The following is a 15,992-nucleotide window of genomic DNA, read 5'->3' on the forward strand; positions in this document are numbered from 1 at the left end:
CCTCATTATTTATCTATGACAGCATAATATTTTCATTCATTTGCCTTAGTTCTGTATGAACTGATTTAGGCATATAAATATCATTGAAATTAAAAATATGGTATATTAAAAAAATGCTTTCTAAAAGTAACTGGTAAAAATTGATTTAATATGTTTAAATTTTCTAAACCAAAAGCAATTCAAAATTATTATTATAAGATTTTTGTAGTTTCGCGTTATAATAAAATTATTATTTGAAATAAAATGCACATTTTAAAATGTTTTAAAAAATCGTTTTGACTAAAATATGGCTTAGATTGCATGAAACTCGATCAAACGTCTTATATTAAATTATTCTAGTTTTATTTCAAGTTATTCTTCTAATGTTATTATTAGCATTATGTTATTCTACTAACATAATGCTAGCATATTATATATAAAACTATTTACAGCTAATAGGTTGGCTACGGCTAAAAAGACTACAGCTAATAGATAGACATATTGGTTGTAAACCTAATAGGTCAACCAATAAAGTTGTCTCAGGCGACAGGAGTGAAGGAAGATTCAAGATTAAAAAATAACCCAGAATATTCTACCTCAATACCGTAATGTCACAGTCTATTAAATTTGACTTCGAAGCTATCGCTTGCGTAATAAGTCTCACTAAGAAAGGTTTTCAAGGTTTTTAATAAATTTCTAATTAAAATTTTTTTCAGTTTTGAAGTTTTTCCTCAATATATTCTATTAATGCATAATAATAATCTTGACACCACTTTTAAATCAGTAAGCAAACCTTTCAGTAATAAAAATTTTATTTCTATACATTTTTTTTATAAATTCAATACAACTTCAAAGCTTTTTTAAATGTATTTCGAAATTACTGTTGCAGAAAAATCTAGAAGTGCATCCTTGGGTTATAGAGTGAATACCCCAAGAGTTCTGTAATGAATATTGAGGCTTTATTCTACCCGAAATAAAGGTACACAGATGAAGTACACTGTAGCAGTTGTAGAAATCAGCAGCATATAAATAGCAAATATTTATAAACAATCGAGATAAAATGAAATACTTATTTAGAACTCGTTGGAGAGATTTCATTCAAATACTCGCTTGAACTCGACTCAGCTACTACTACACATAAGTCGACCGCCTGCTGACTTCGTCTCTTAGGTTTTTATATGTCTCAAACGTTTTATTATCCCTCTTATTCTAAAACCAATTCTGGAACTGAGATAATAATGGAGCATCATTAAGACTTTTAAATTTTGAAGGCAAATTTGTTTCCCAGGGCCAAGGATTATTTACTTGACATCCATTCAGCAGCTATTATTACCTCTGTGAAACTGTCTATCTTACTAAGAGACTTATTAGATTGAATAGGGAAGTATTATTATAAATTCATAACAGTGCTTTTCATTTTTTTACTAGTTGCTGAACTTATATTCTTGAATGTTGCGACTATATTATATTATATTATATGCAGTTTTCAAGTGCTTATTATCGGCGTCGTATGAATGGAGCATTTTTTAAAAAATAAAATTAGTGCTCTATTATACCACAATGTTTCGGAATATAGATCTGCATCTCCTTTGAATTTTCTTTTTCTCTAAAGTGACTTTAATTACAAAAATCCTATTTTAAAATATTTCAGATAGGTTTTTTTAAATACTAGATACTTTCATATCCAGAGATTTTTTTTCGGTAAAGACCAAAATATTCAACTCATGTGAGTGAATGCATATTTCTTTCAGAATGAAGAACTATTCGGAACACTCAAAAGATTTAAGAGTCCACTATTTATCATACGACCATATTCATATCATAAAATGCTCGAAATTCCTTTCAAAAATATTAAAAAGTTATAGGGCATTGAAAACTGTTCTACTGAAAATCCGATTTTGATGGAAATGTTACTCAAGGCAAATGTTACTATCAATGACATTTTTGGAACATTTTAAGGAACACCATAATTCTACGTTTTGCATGAGTGAATGTGATATTATTCAGAAGGAAGGAAGAAATAGTATCTAGATACCTTATTTAAAAGTCCTCTGGTTGCCATTTCCCTCTGAGCTAAGTCTATGAGACTATCGATGTCTTTGACTGCTTTTTTTCTCTCTATAGAATTAGGCCCATATTTGTGACCTGTAAAGAACACATTTTAAATGGGAACGGGAAATGATAAATGAACATTAAATCGTATCTTAATTAAAACAATGAAACAATGACATCTATAATCAAATCTAAATTCTAAATTATTTTTAAGAATTGAACTAAACTTTTATTTCGATTTCGGACAAATTATACTTTACTTATTTCTTTAATTTTACAGGTAGAACTTAAAAAATTTAAACACGGTTTCATTAATAAATTTGTTAAAACTGAAAGTGGTGCTTTGAATGGGGCTCACTTTCAACAAATGTGCTTCATAAAATTAAAATTTTCAAATGGAAAAAAAAAATGAAAATATAATATTATTTTACTATGCAGTAACTAAAATAAAGATGGAAGTCTGAGAAATTAATATATTAAAATAAATCTAAAAATATAAAAGAAAAGATTCAGTGTATCCAAAATCTTATATAATTGGTTTGTAAATTTATACATCTATCCTTTCTGATATATTAAACATATAAATACTTTTTCTTAACTGTGTAATTTTTTTTCTACCTATAGTTAGACTAATTATTGTAACGTCGATTATTAAAACAATTTGGCATTTATCAGATTTATGATTCAAATTCTCATTTAAGTTAATTAAGAAAAAATAGAAAAATTGAAGTACCTGACAAATTTATGTTGATTTTGTTGGACACGTTGATAAATAAAATGCAACAATATTTATTTATACATTAACTCGAAAACTAATATGTAACAATTCTTTTATTTCAAAAGTCAAAACATAAATAACATAGAAAAATTAAGTGTGCGTTTTGCTGCAATAAATTTATTTTCAAAGAAAAATAAAAATCCAATTCCTCAAGTTTTGTGTCTAGAGTTATTATTTGCAGATGAAGGCATTTTGCGGCCTTAGGCACCACAAATTATAAATCTCTTTTAATAAACGGTCCAATGTCATTTCAAAGTTTAAGACAAGTTTAAATTAATCAGTATGTTAATGATATATTTCAGATTAAATATTAAGTTGTCAAGAAATATATAGTATTATTTATTTATTTATTATGATTCATTATTGCGTTCCATTCAAATAGATATATAATATTCGCTCAGCGTTTATTATAATTTTAATTACAAAGTGAAATTTCTAAAATAAATAGAAACCCAATCAATTATATTTGATGAAATGCTAATATTTTCTTAATATTTAATAAGAATTCATATAATTTGTATTTTTAAAAATTGATTTAATTATCAATAAAGCAAATCACATTTTTAAATAGAGCCGTTTGAGGCCCTCTTTCAGATCAGCAGTCCAGGGATTCGTAATGTGCCTAGTTGAAATTCATAATGTTCCTGCCTCTGAAAGTTGTCATAAATTATGCGGGTAATAACGATATATTACAGTGTTATTGTCTTTAAGGATTGAATTAACCTTCAAAATTTTTTTATCACCTGGATATCCATGTGATTCATTATGCAGACAACATCGCGAAACATAAAAATATCATTTTTTTAATCGCTTAAATTATCATGTTTCTCATGAAAAGACATAATCTGATTATTCAACGAAGAGATTTCACTGCTTAAACATACTTTGCCATATGACTGCAGAAGCTCTTTAACGAAGTAATTTTTTTTCGCACTTTCAGAGCATGCTACGTAACACTGTAATATGAATACTAAAGAAGGGTTATACATGTTTGTTTTTGTAATATTTTATTAAAAATGAATTCTTAAATCAGATTCGCATTTCTGAAACATAGACGGAGCAACTTATAAACTAGTTTTTTCTCTGATTGGAAAAAGAATTAATAGTTGGACAAGTTCTGGAACTTGTACTCTGATTTTGCTGAGCTGTATCCATTTTAATGAACCTTGTTCAACTAACCAATAAAAAGGTTGAGCAAGAGTAGAACGAAAAAAGAAAGAAGAGAAACACGGGAAATGTGTTGCAGTGGACGATTTAAACGCCGGCCCTCATGTTTTTAAACACCTAAATTACAAATCAATTCTGGAGTAAAGAAGTCTTCGTTGTTTAAAATTGGAAAGTTCATCAATCAATTCTGAAAGACGTGTAGACAAAGGAAACGGTACTGAGTCTCCCTATTTCTCAAAAACATCTATGGCTCCTTTTATAAAATTAAACATTATATTATATCTTTATAATAAAATGTCTCTGTGTGATGAAATAATCTCCGTGCTCTTTATGAATTTTACTATTTTTTACTCTGAATCCAGTTTATTTTTATTTTTGATCTAAAATAATTATTTAATCATATAAATACTTTTTTTAGGAAAGTGAGAAGTACTATCATATGCTACTAATTGCAGATGGGTGAATAAAATTTAAAAGGGTATTTTTATTTCTTTTCTTTCTTAGCATTTCATAGGATATCCAAATTATATGAATACTATTTAGGTGTGCTCCCTACTGAAAGCAAACATTCAAAAGCCAAATTTTGTGACAAGCTGATGATTGAATCCAAGAGATTTATTGTTTCAATAGAAACACTAAAGTTTCTGGAGGAATTTTACTTCTAATAAATAATTATGCACAGTGAAAACGATTAATAAATATTTTTGGCTTTTTTATAGTTTTGAGTTTAGACATGCTGTAGCTCTATGCATTTTTATACTACTTCAGTTTCAAAAACCAGCTAAATTCAGCAATTTTATCCTTAACAATCCTATTTTCATTTCGAAATTTAATAGATATTTACATTGAAACTAATGTTATCCTTAGCTTATAAGCTAATAAATGGTATTTGAATTCATCCATTGAAAAATAAAACAAAAGTTTTTGTTTAAGGGATTATGTATATATTTTATTTATTATGAAAGAAAAACGTTGAAGAGTTGAAATGCATTTAACTAATATCTTGAAATAATTTTTTGAAGTGAAAATTCATTTTGACATTTTAGAGGAAAACGATGCGTTATCTTGTCGTTTAGAGTAATTCATATTGTCATTTTAAATGAAACGAAAACATGTAAAAGAATTTGCTTTACTTTTATGAAGAATTGTTTTACATGAGATCTTATATTATTCCATCTTTTTTTATATAATATAAAATTACTTTTTTTAATCTAAATTTACAAAATATTCTAAATTTGTTTTGCATTAAGTATCTCGATCTTATATTTGAATAGAGATCGTTTTATTGTTCGAAAATAATTGCACGAACAAAAGAATTCAAATTCCACTTATGTTTTCTGTCAAATCTTAATTGCCTGAACAAAAAAAAAAATAATTCTATAAAAGTAATCATAAATAAAAAAAATGAATGATTCATAATCCCTAAATTTCTTTTTCTATTGTATTAAGTGAAAAATAATGACACATATCAAAAAGTTTTGAAAAAAATCAACATGTAAAATAAAAACTACTTTTCCTTTTTCGAGAATACTTTACGTAAGAGGATAAACATGTCAGCAAAGTTGAAAAATATCGATTAATGCTTATAGTCTTTTACTGCTGTTGTTATTCATTCTCTTCAGCTTTTATTTCATATAGAATTTTTTCTATCTTACTATGCGGACATTACCCGATTATTAATTTTTTATGAAATGTTTTGTATTTCTATAAGAACGGATCATTTTTGTTAAGACTTATCTTATTTCATTTGCATTATATTAATCTGTTATAATTTTCTTTTATGATTTTTTATTGCATTGAAATTTTAAGATAATGCTGACATTAAACTTGTATTAGCTGTATTTGTATTTCTATAAAACATGTGAACTATAAAAAATTTAAGGAATATCTGCATTTTATGTTTTTGTTCAAATATTACACAGAAAAATGAAAGAAATTTCAAACTTTAACTTCCTTTGCCTTCCGGGAGCAAGTTTTATGAAACATTTCCTTTAATATGGCTCTTTCAGTGACTGTAATATTATTTCCTCAGCATCAATAAAGATTTTTTATCAAAATTTGTCATTACTTATTTTAGTAAAAAAAAAGTAGTTCATTATTATTTTTATTGGCAAAAATCTATTTACTTTACAGTTAAATGAAGGGAAATGAATTCTCAAAGTTGCATCAATTCTCAGTAAAGCAACCTGTGTTTAATAATTATACTAAATGATCAATAAATTCAAGTTGAAAAAGAATTGAAAGAAGTCAGTAATAATTCATAGCTACAAATATTAATTATATTGTTACGGAATTTCCCGGGGTTCGTTTGGATAGTGGGAGTTATATTGTGTGAAGAACGCTCACCAGGCTGCAGTAGAAAATAAAACAACGACGTTTATTTACACGAAGACACACAGGACAACACAAAGACGACAACTATATACAGCACACAATTATCTTCAGCCGAGACGTGCAGACAAGAGACTCTAATCGTAGCGCACAACTTAATTCAGCACTCACTTGACTTCGTCGCTGCCCCGCTAATCTCTGGCAGGCCAGTTTTTCTGTCGATTCCGACTACTCTTCGACTCCACCGGTCAACGACTCGATTCACAACTACGACGACTCCACTGGTCCACGACCACTCTTCCCTGTCGCTTCCGACTACTCAATTCACCACTCGACTCACCACTGCTGGGTCACGACTCAATTCACCACGACGACTCTGGTTCACTCTACTCTGCTCTGCTCTGCCGCTTCAGACTTCTCCTCGAAACTCGATGCACCCGGCACCCGTCCTTGGAGAAGGACTATCCCCTTAATGATGTGGCTGATTAGAGCATTACTTCTAATATATTGCCATGATACTGTTATAATATTGAAGTTAAAGAATCCTGTTGTGAACTTGGTGAAGCTAGGTTTATGATCGGCTTGGTTTGGGTGAGTTTTGAATTCACCGCTGCTCTTTTATAGGTCTCAGGAGGCGGGGCTAGAAGCCTCTCAGCCAATCAGGAACGTTCGAGGCGTAACTCCGTTCCTACTGGACGGTTCGGGAAAATTCTCGATGTTTCGGGTATAATCTATTTTGGCGCCAAGTCGCCAAATGGTCGCCAAGCTCTGGGACCTCCTATGGAACCCACTATGCTGGGAAGCCGCATCACAGATTCGTAACAATATAACTTAATAAAAATCTTTATTTTCATAAAAGACATCGAATATGAAATTCAGCGTTTTATTTTTTATTTTTTTAATTTACGAGAAGAGCAGAGACAGTCTAACATTTTTACAAATAAAATGAAGGTGAATATGAAATTGGAAATATATCTTAGAAAAACCAATATCTTTTACTATTTAAAATAAATCTGAAAGTGTAGTCGAAGAAAAAAATATAATAACTTCTTATTGTTGGTAATTTTTAAATATTAAAACTGAGCATTTGTTACCGCAATAAATCTTTTAATATATGAGATTATGATCTCATAACAGACTTTTATTTTTGAGGGTTGAAAGGCTAGAAAATCACTCCTTGATTGGCAATTAAAACTTTTTCATTAGTCGAAAATGAAATCCTTGTTCTTTTGCTTGTGTGATGTTGGAGGGTGCAAACTCAAATGTAATCTATCCCTTCGTCAGATCTACACTCAATCAGCTGGAAACTGCACTCAATCAGCTTTGAAGCAAGATATTCGTCTAACAGAATATATAAGCGAATAAAATGAATATAAAGGGCAATCTGTGTATTTCTTTTCTATATTTTCAAATTTTGATACAATAGCCATATTTTGTCTTCATATAAAAGATTGTGAGCGAAAACTATTTTTAGAAATAAAACTTTTTGGCCATCCTACTGACACAAGATACAAGAAAGGAAAAAAAATAAAGATTTTTTCAATACATATGTTTGGTAATGCGATGAAACTTAGAGTTTATTAAAGAAAGAATTTATTTGTAATAAGACTTTTATAGATTTTATATAGATGGCAAAAATATTAAAGAATTTCACATCTTCCATTTTATAATCCCTGAGCTTTTTCCAGCATTAGGCTGAAAATCAGAAATTAAAGTATTAGTATAAGTTACTGCTTCAATTTAAACGTAAACAGCCAATAGTAGCTCAAAACAAAGGGATATACTTACTTAGAGGGAGAAAAAAGAAATGGGCAGTGAATTCTAACAATTTGTCTTCTCAGTTGCTTATTTCAATAATAAACACATTTTAATATTACATTATATTTATATTATGCCTTAAAAGGCCATAAATATATACAATATAAATAGTTACTTGTAGATGATGTTAATCCAATTAATTTTTAAGATACCTTATGCTTAATAATATTTAAATTTTTTGTTATTAATCAGCAGGCATTTTTCGAAGCTAAATATTTTAAATGAAGTAATTTAAAATTTCACTCATAAAACGGTGCTGAATATAAATATATTTCGAATATGAATAAAAACACGTTTTTTTATAAGTTTGAAAGAAGATTGATTGAAAAAGATACAATTTGCAATGTAGTCTCTAAATTGTTAGAATTTTTGGCAAGTGGTTTTTTCTTTTGTAGCTTCAGAGAAAGTTATGTAATCAGCATCGGTTGTTGGCAAAGCGTTCTTGATTATTTGATTCCCAAGTTAAAGCATTTTCAGCAAATATAAACCCCATGTCTGACTCTCTGTCATTGACATCTGATGTCCAATCAGAGTCAACATATCCAATTAATGGTTTTTAAGATTTTTTTTGACTAGTACTTCTCGATTTTTAGTTTTTTTCAGGTGTCTCGAATACTTCCTTTTCAGTTATTTAGCTTTTCGTTTTTAAATAGTTGACTTCATCTTTGATTTCTCCTTTGTTGTATGTTTTCTAAGCAGGGGATTCGATTTTCTTCGCAATGTTGTTTCTACTTTCTTTGCCTTTTTGATGGTTTTCTTTTACTCCTTGTTCTCCAGTCTAGTTACAGCTTTTGCTCCTTTCGCTTTGGTTCTAACGGAATTTCGTACATAACCAATTTTTTTTTATTTAATGCATCATATTCTTCTTTCTTTTCTCTTAATCAAGAATGCTCATAGGGTTCAGATTAAGCATTTTTAATATTCTGCAGCCATGTTACATCAGAGCATCTCCAGCCTTTCCCATGAAACAGAATTGTAAAAGTATGGTTTCATGCACTGTGTTCTCATAAACATTCGTTCAAATGATACTTGTGGAATTTTTGTCTAGCGTAATTTTTGATAGTCAAATCTTAAAAAGCAATTTAATTTGTCTGAATCTTTGAATCTAAAAAAGAATTCACATCATTAAAGATCACCACCATAAAAATTAGAAAGATTTTTATTTCCTTTTATTAAATTCCACGCTGTATTAACGGATCTCTAGAATTGCGTACGAAACTGAACACAATAAAAGCAATGCTTTTCATAGCATTTCTTCCGAATAGAATTCGAAATTTCAAAGCATTAGGTTTCGCCATTTATTTGTATGAATTGACAAAGTGTTATACCTTTTATAGTTAATTCAATGGGAAGAAGTAAAATTTTTGTTAATGATAATATTTTCTGTTAGAAAAATTAAGGAATTTATGTAAATTGCTTTTTTGATATCTCCAATGCAAAAGCAGAATTTACATGTGATAAAAAGGAAATATGTTTTTGTATTAACAAAAGTTTTTGTCCAGAGTATAAAAATTAATTCTTTAGTACTAGGGATTGCATATCGGACCAAAAGTTCAATACCGGTATTCTGTATTTTTTTTAGATCTTAATACCGGGATACCGGTTTCAATACCGGTAGTAGAAATTTTAGAAAAAGAAAGAAAACACAGGTGTTTCTTTGTTTTATTTGTCAGTTTTATTAGAGAGTGTAAATATCACAAAAAATAGTTTGCCACTTATAAATTATAACAGTATATAAAGAATCACAAAAAAGTAAAGGAACATCTTATTTATTTAAATCACAAAAAAGTGTAAATATCACTATTCAGTCTGTGATACTATTACAAATTTTTCAAATGTGATCTTAAAAAACATAATGCATCAATTGTACTGCTATTAAGCTTGGAACGTAATTTTGTGCAAAAATTACTAGCTATCGAAAAAACTCTTTCGGCATCTACGCTAGTTGATGGTACTGTTAGCAATGCGCTATATACTTTTTCCAATTATTTACCTCTAAATCCCTCATCTTCAAATAAATCGATTTCTCATCGGATGGTTTTGGATATAGCTGATTTCTGTATTGTATTTTGGTTTGTTATAATTTTTTTATTTATCGCAAATTCTAATTTTTGTTCAAGAGGTAATTCCTTTTCACAATTGACATTAGTGTCATCATAATCTTCGATGACTGTACCGAATTCTTCTGAATGTAGATAGTTTTGTGGCTAAAAAAATTTTAAGAAAATTTATATAAATTTTAATGTAAACTTAAATATATCAGATTTGAATTGATTACTCCCTTTTCTTCTTTTTCATTTGTAAAATCATTATAATTATGCAAATACCGTAAGACATTTTATATTTCGGTATGCCTTTCTTCTGTGCGATTTTTCAATGTAATATATATTCTTCAGATAGTGATGTGGGCTGTTCTTTCAATGATTGCAACATGAAATTTATTGTTGCATTAGCTGTTAATAAATTAGAATCTCTCAGACATAATGCCTCAACAATCAATTTTATTGGAAGTAGAGCTGATACTGTTCTGGATATTAAGTCGAATTCACTATCTGAAAAAATTAAGAATTTCTCAGTTTCCAAAATCGTTCCATCATTAGAAGTAAACTAATTTGAAGAACAGAAATTTTTCATTCATTCTTCATAATTTAATGTTTATGTCCCTTTTAGTAAATAAAAATTGCTCTGAAATATTTTACTGTGCATTAGTACCTTTTTCTTCTGCATTACTAATTATCTGTAATGTTTAAGTCTCATAAAACTGCGAGTCTTCATCCTTAAATGTAATCATCTCCTCCTTTCATCTTTCCTCTCATCCCTATTTTGTTTTGTTGAATTAAACCCATCCTAACGCATGCGTAAAAGAGCGGAGGGTTTTACAATTCGTTGTCAAACAGTATTTTATCCCTTCTCTTGATTGTACGATGCAACTTTGTATTCACAGTCTAATTAATTTAGTTCGTTAAGGAGGCATAAAAATAAAAACGTATACTATTTTGGTATGTTGGCGATCCCTGAACATATAATGGAGACAATTTTAAATATCGAAAAAACGGTATTTAAACTTGTGAATACCGGTATTACAAAATTGTACAAATGGCTCAAAATACCGGTATTGCAATCCCTATTTAGTACTGAATAGGTTTTGCCTCCCTTTTAAATGAAATACGCTTTTCAATAACTATAACAGAAAACATTAAAAAACCTGAATTATACAAATTTCAAAGAGTAAGTTTACTTCTGCTTTAATATATTTTTTGTTGAAATTGTTTAAATTGAAATTTGACTTAATTAAATAATTGATAATGATATTAATAATTAAGTCATTTTTAAATAATTTTAAGAACAAACTATTCATAAAATCTATGCTTTTAATGTACTTGTTTTAGCTACATTTCCATGTAAATTTTACAACGATGGATCAAAATAGTTTTCATTTGGTCTAAGAATAAGTGTTAAAGGCGGTAATAACAGTAGTGGCAGTTTTAAATTTTTATACATCTGTTTATTTTAAAATACTTTGAATACATGTTTTGAACTAATTTTACACTTTATTTATGTCTGTGGAAATAGTGAATCTAATATTTTGGAAACATTACCAAGAGTCTAATACAGAAAGTACATTCATCGAAGAAAAGAAATAAAAAAAAAAAAAACACTTTTCCTGATTGTTTTGTCCTGATAAATTTACAATTCTTATAATGCATAAAACTGACATGACAACTCGAAATATGATTGTCACGAAAAGTACTTCCACTTCTACTGAGACAACTCAACTCCTGGAATTCCTGAAAACGAAATCGGAACTTTTTAAGCAAACTTTGCGATGTGTTACTACTCTATGGCATATGTTTATACTAAAAATCCTGTATATAATTCTATAAATAATTTCAACTAATTAAATGTTTTAGCTATTTTTGAGATTGTTTCTCTTCAGTGTTGATGACTGACTGATTTAGTTTAATAGCAACTCGCATTAATGTTGATTCGAATTTTCGATGTGACTTCATTTCAGCGCGAAAAGAGCGATCGCAGGCGAGATGAGTAATGCATATTTATTATCATTGCTCAACAGTTTTCGATTGCCACAATAATAAGTGTTAGATAAGCTATGAATCAGTTCTTAGGCATTAAAAAAAAACAATATTCAGTCTAATTTTTGTTTTGATGTAATATTTTCAATGTTTTGATTACTTTATTTTACTTATTACTTTTATTATTGAAATCCTACTTGCGAAACAAACATTCTATTTTTACACAATCTACTGACGAGTTTTATTTATTTTTAATGGACATCGGATAGATTTTGTTAGCAGCTTAGCTTTTTCTCTAGGAGTATGCTTACTTTATATTTCAATTAAATCATTTATTCATAATTTGATGTTTGTTTTCTGTTCCTAAATTTCAAGCTTGGTAGACATTATTTCATTTTCAAATGTATGGAAAGTTGACGTTTATGGTGATTGATTAAACACAGTTTTTTCTTTGCGCATATTATGTTGCTGATTCGAACACTGAATCTGTGTGGCTTATTTTATAAATGCTATATGACTACTAACAGCTTGTTGGCTACATTAAAGTATACTACAAAAAAAAAGAATATAATTTATAGTATCTCATTTTATCATACTAATTTTGTAATTAATGTGATAAATCCAGAAGGGGGTTTTTGTAATTTCAAAAACATCATAATAAAGAAAATAAAAAATATATTTTAAAAAATGCTATGCATTAATGCTAAAAAATATGATAAATATAAATAATTCTTTATATATCCTTTCATTCTTTAACAATAAAAGAATATATTAATAATTTTTGATAAACAGAAAACAATGGAAAAGGATTAAATTTCATTACAACAATGAAAATTAATTTTACGGATCATGGATGAAAATTATTTTTTGCTGCTGTTTATAATTTTAAAAAAATCCTTCATTGGCATAATTAAAAATAATTTTCTGACATGATAAAAAATAGTAGAGATCACAAACTTCACGACAGATTGTAATAACAATTATTCAATACTAGAAATATAACGCATTTTATTTTACTTCCGGAATGATATCAAGTCAAATGCATTCTATATTTTTGCAATAAGACTGACTATATTTAAGAGAGTCTACTAGCAGACACTTTCTTTCTCCAGAAATAGGGTACGAATGATAAACAAACTTCAGGGAAAACATTTGTTTCTTTTCTGCTTGGAGAGAAAAGAATAACTATTGCCGAGAATAAACATGAACTGGTAGAATAGATGAACTGAAGGAAATGTTTGAAGATGGACGACTGCTTAGTGACTCGCCAACAACTGGGGATAATTAGATGAAAACAAAGAAATTGTTTTCAGGCTGTTTATGAGCATGGGCTTTATTTTGTTTGTACTCCGAGTAAGGAAATTTGACAAAAATAAGGCGACCGAAAAGTTAGTTACTAGCATTTAATGTCAAAATGCAGGTTTGTGCTTTTTCTTTCAAAAATAAGAAAGTAATTAATGGAAGGAATATAACAGTCTCTTACCGCATTTCCTTAACAATTAAAAAAAGAGATTAAGATATTTAACCTGTGATGAGGGTTTTAAATCATTAACAGTTAAATTAATTACATTAATAATTTTATGAGGAATATAAAGTATTTAAGAGAGCAGGGAATATTTATATATTAAAAATATCATTTTTCGATTTTTGTCTCATAGAATGTATGATACTCTACTTTTTATAGATTATATAATGCGAATGGATTAAAAAATCTTAAAGCTTTTAACTTATCGCTTAAAAATGCAACTTATAGGAGTCTTCTTTGCTGTTTTCTGAAAATATTTTATATTTCTTATTATAAATAATTATTTTAATTGAAATCATAGGAATATTTACAAACATTATATGTCAATTAAATTTATTTTTTATTGATTGATTGATTCGCAGTAGTAAAATTATTAGACTATTTATAAATAAAAAAAATTATCATGTTTGGTTTTATTTTTCCGATTAAATGGCACTCATTATCTTTATGAGTGTATTCAAACGAAAATATATTCATTCTAATTATTGTACCTATACTCACATATTCTGCTGATTTTGGAATAATTTTATTGATTTTTTTTTCTGAATTTATCGATGAATTTTCGTTTTTTTTTTCAGCTGGAAAATGTTTTTTTTTAATTTTAAATTATAAAATAAAATCATAATTTTATTATTTACTTGTTGAAGAAAATATAATATAAAAATATTATATTTCCTAGAATTCCATTAGACATGCTTAAATTTAATTATATTAAGTTGTCCCCTGCTTCATTATGTAATAAACAAGAAAAAAAATTGAAGATGAAATTAGATACATTTCTTTTTATTTGGTTGATTCCCAACTCTCTTTCTGGTGTTTATTTCTTTTTAGAACGAACCTTAATTTTTAACAAAAGTAATATTAAAAAAAAAACAGAATTATTTTTATTTAAATTAAATTATTTAAAAATATTAAGCTACAAAAAGCTTTCCGAATAGATTTTTTTTATATAAACCAGAAGTTATAATTTTTTTTTCATATCATCTTTTTTTTCTCCAAATACATTATTATTAAAACTGAAACAAATTTATTGTAGCAAAATGAAAATAGTAAGGTAGAAAACGAAATTTTTTCCTCAGACGAAGCAAAATAAATCAAGCTATAGATAAAATTTTAATACAAACATACTACAAACAAATAGACCAACATTTGAACAAAATATATTTTACCAATATATTATCTTTGGGGAAAAAATGAGCTACTCTACTAAACGTAAAAGCAATATAATTTTCAAGCTAAAAATTATAAGAAAATTTAAAAGCAAATTGATTTAAATTCCTTACCATAGAAATCAACAGGTTCATAATATATTTGTACCAAGTGAATTTCATTATTCTGTAGTAACTGAAGAGCTGTTAATAAAGCTTCACGTGTATCCTCATTAACTGTTGGCCAAGCATATCCAACGTATTTGTATTTTCGGCAAAATGTAGGTTTCCTACCACGTATTTCAACCTAGAACGAAAAATGTCAGAGAAATTACGAAACATAAATAATTACTAAAGGCAAAAAATAGCATAAACAAAATGGATACTGAGGGGCACAATGAAATGAAATAAGTATTTATTTACTTAAAAATTGCACATAGACATATGCAGCAGGTTACAAAATTTCATTAAATAAGGTGGGAAATTATATGAAAATATTTCAGCTGCTGTGGAAGTTAATAATAATTTTTAAAAAAATAATTTTTATACGGCTTTTATTGTATAAGAATGTTATACAATATGATATGAAATTAGTAAAGCGTTTCTGTTATATTTATCTATGTATATATGTAGTTTCATGCTACCTTTAATATTTGCAGATATATATTTATTTTTTATTAGAAGGCGTTATTCCAAATTCATACAAAACTTTTACTTTAAATAAAACGAAACATTTGCTTAAATAATAAGATCATTTATTCAAGACAAAAAAATGTCATAAGCAAATATTTGTCTCGTAGTTCGTCATTCAGTTATTAACTTGAAAGAAGTTTGCTTAACACGCATTCAGTTTGTTCACTTCGAGTGATCGATAGCTGCAATTTCACCTTAATAAAGAGAAGCTAATCTTGAGAAATTGAACATTTAAGAAAACTCAGATAAGTAGCCAGTTCCGAACAAGAAAATAAGCTCTTTGATCGTAATTATGTACATGCCATGAGACTTTTCTAAAAAAAAAACAATAATTCATTAGGATAAATATTTTGAAATTCGGATTATTTATGCTACATATAATCGCAATAAGCTAAAGCTGTATGCAAATGTCAGAAAAATCAACTTTGTGAGAGTAACAAAATTGTCCATTTTTGAATAAATTTTGT

At 27.8% G+C, this 15,992-nt stretch overlaps 1 protein-coding gene across 1 annotated transcript in view; it reads right to left on the reverse strand.

The window, feature by feature from the left end:
- The window catches only part of LOC129973244 (glycerophosphocholine cholinephosphodiesterase ENPP6-like), a 151,310-nt gene that overhangs the window by 24,883 nt on the left and 110,435 nt on the right, over positions 1 to 15,992 (reverse strand). The window contains exons 3-4 of the mRNA XM_056087489.1: positions 14,968 to 15,139; positions 2,015 to 2,124 (exon numbers count right to left, since the gene is read on the reverse strand). Of these exons, the coding sequence (XP_055943464.1) occupies positions 2,015 to 2,124; positions 14,968 to 15,139 (282 nt within the window). The remainder of the gene's footprint in view (positions 1 to 2,014; positions 2,125 to 14,967; positions 15,140 to 15,992) is intronic.

Source organism: Argiope bruennichi, chromosome 1 (genome assembly GCF_947563725.1).
Source record: "Argiope bruennichi chromosome 1, qqArgBrue1.1, whole genome shotgun sequence".
Classification (NCBI taxonomy): domain Eukaryota; kingdom Metazoa; phylum Arthropoda; class Arachnida; order Araneae; family Araneidae; genus Argiope; species Argiope bruennichi.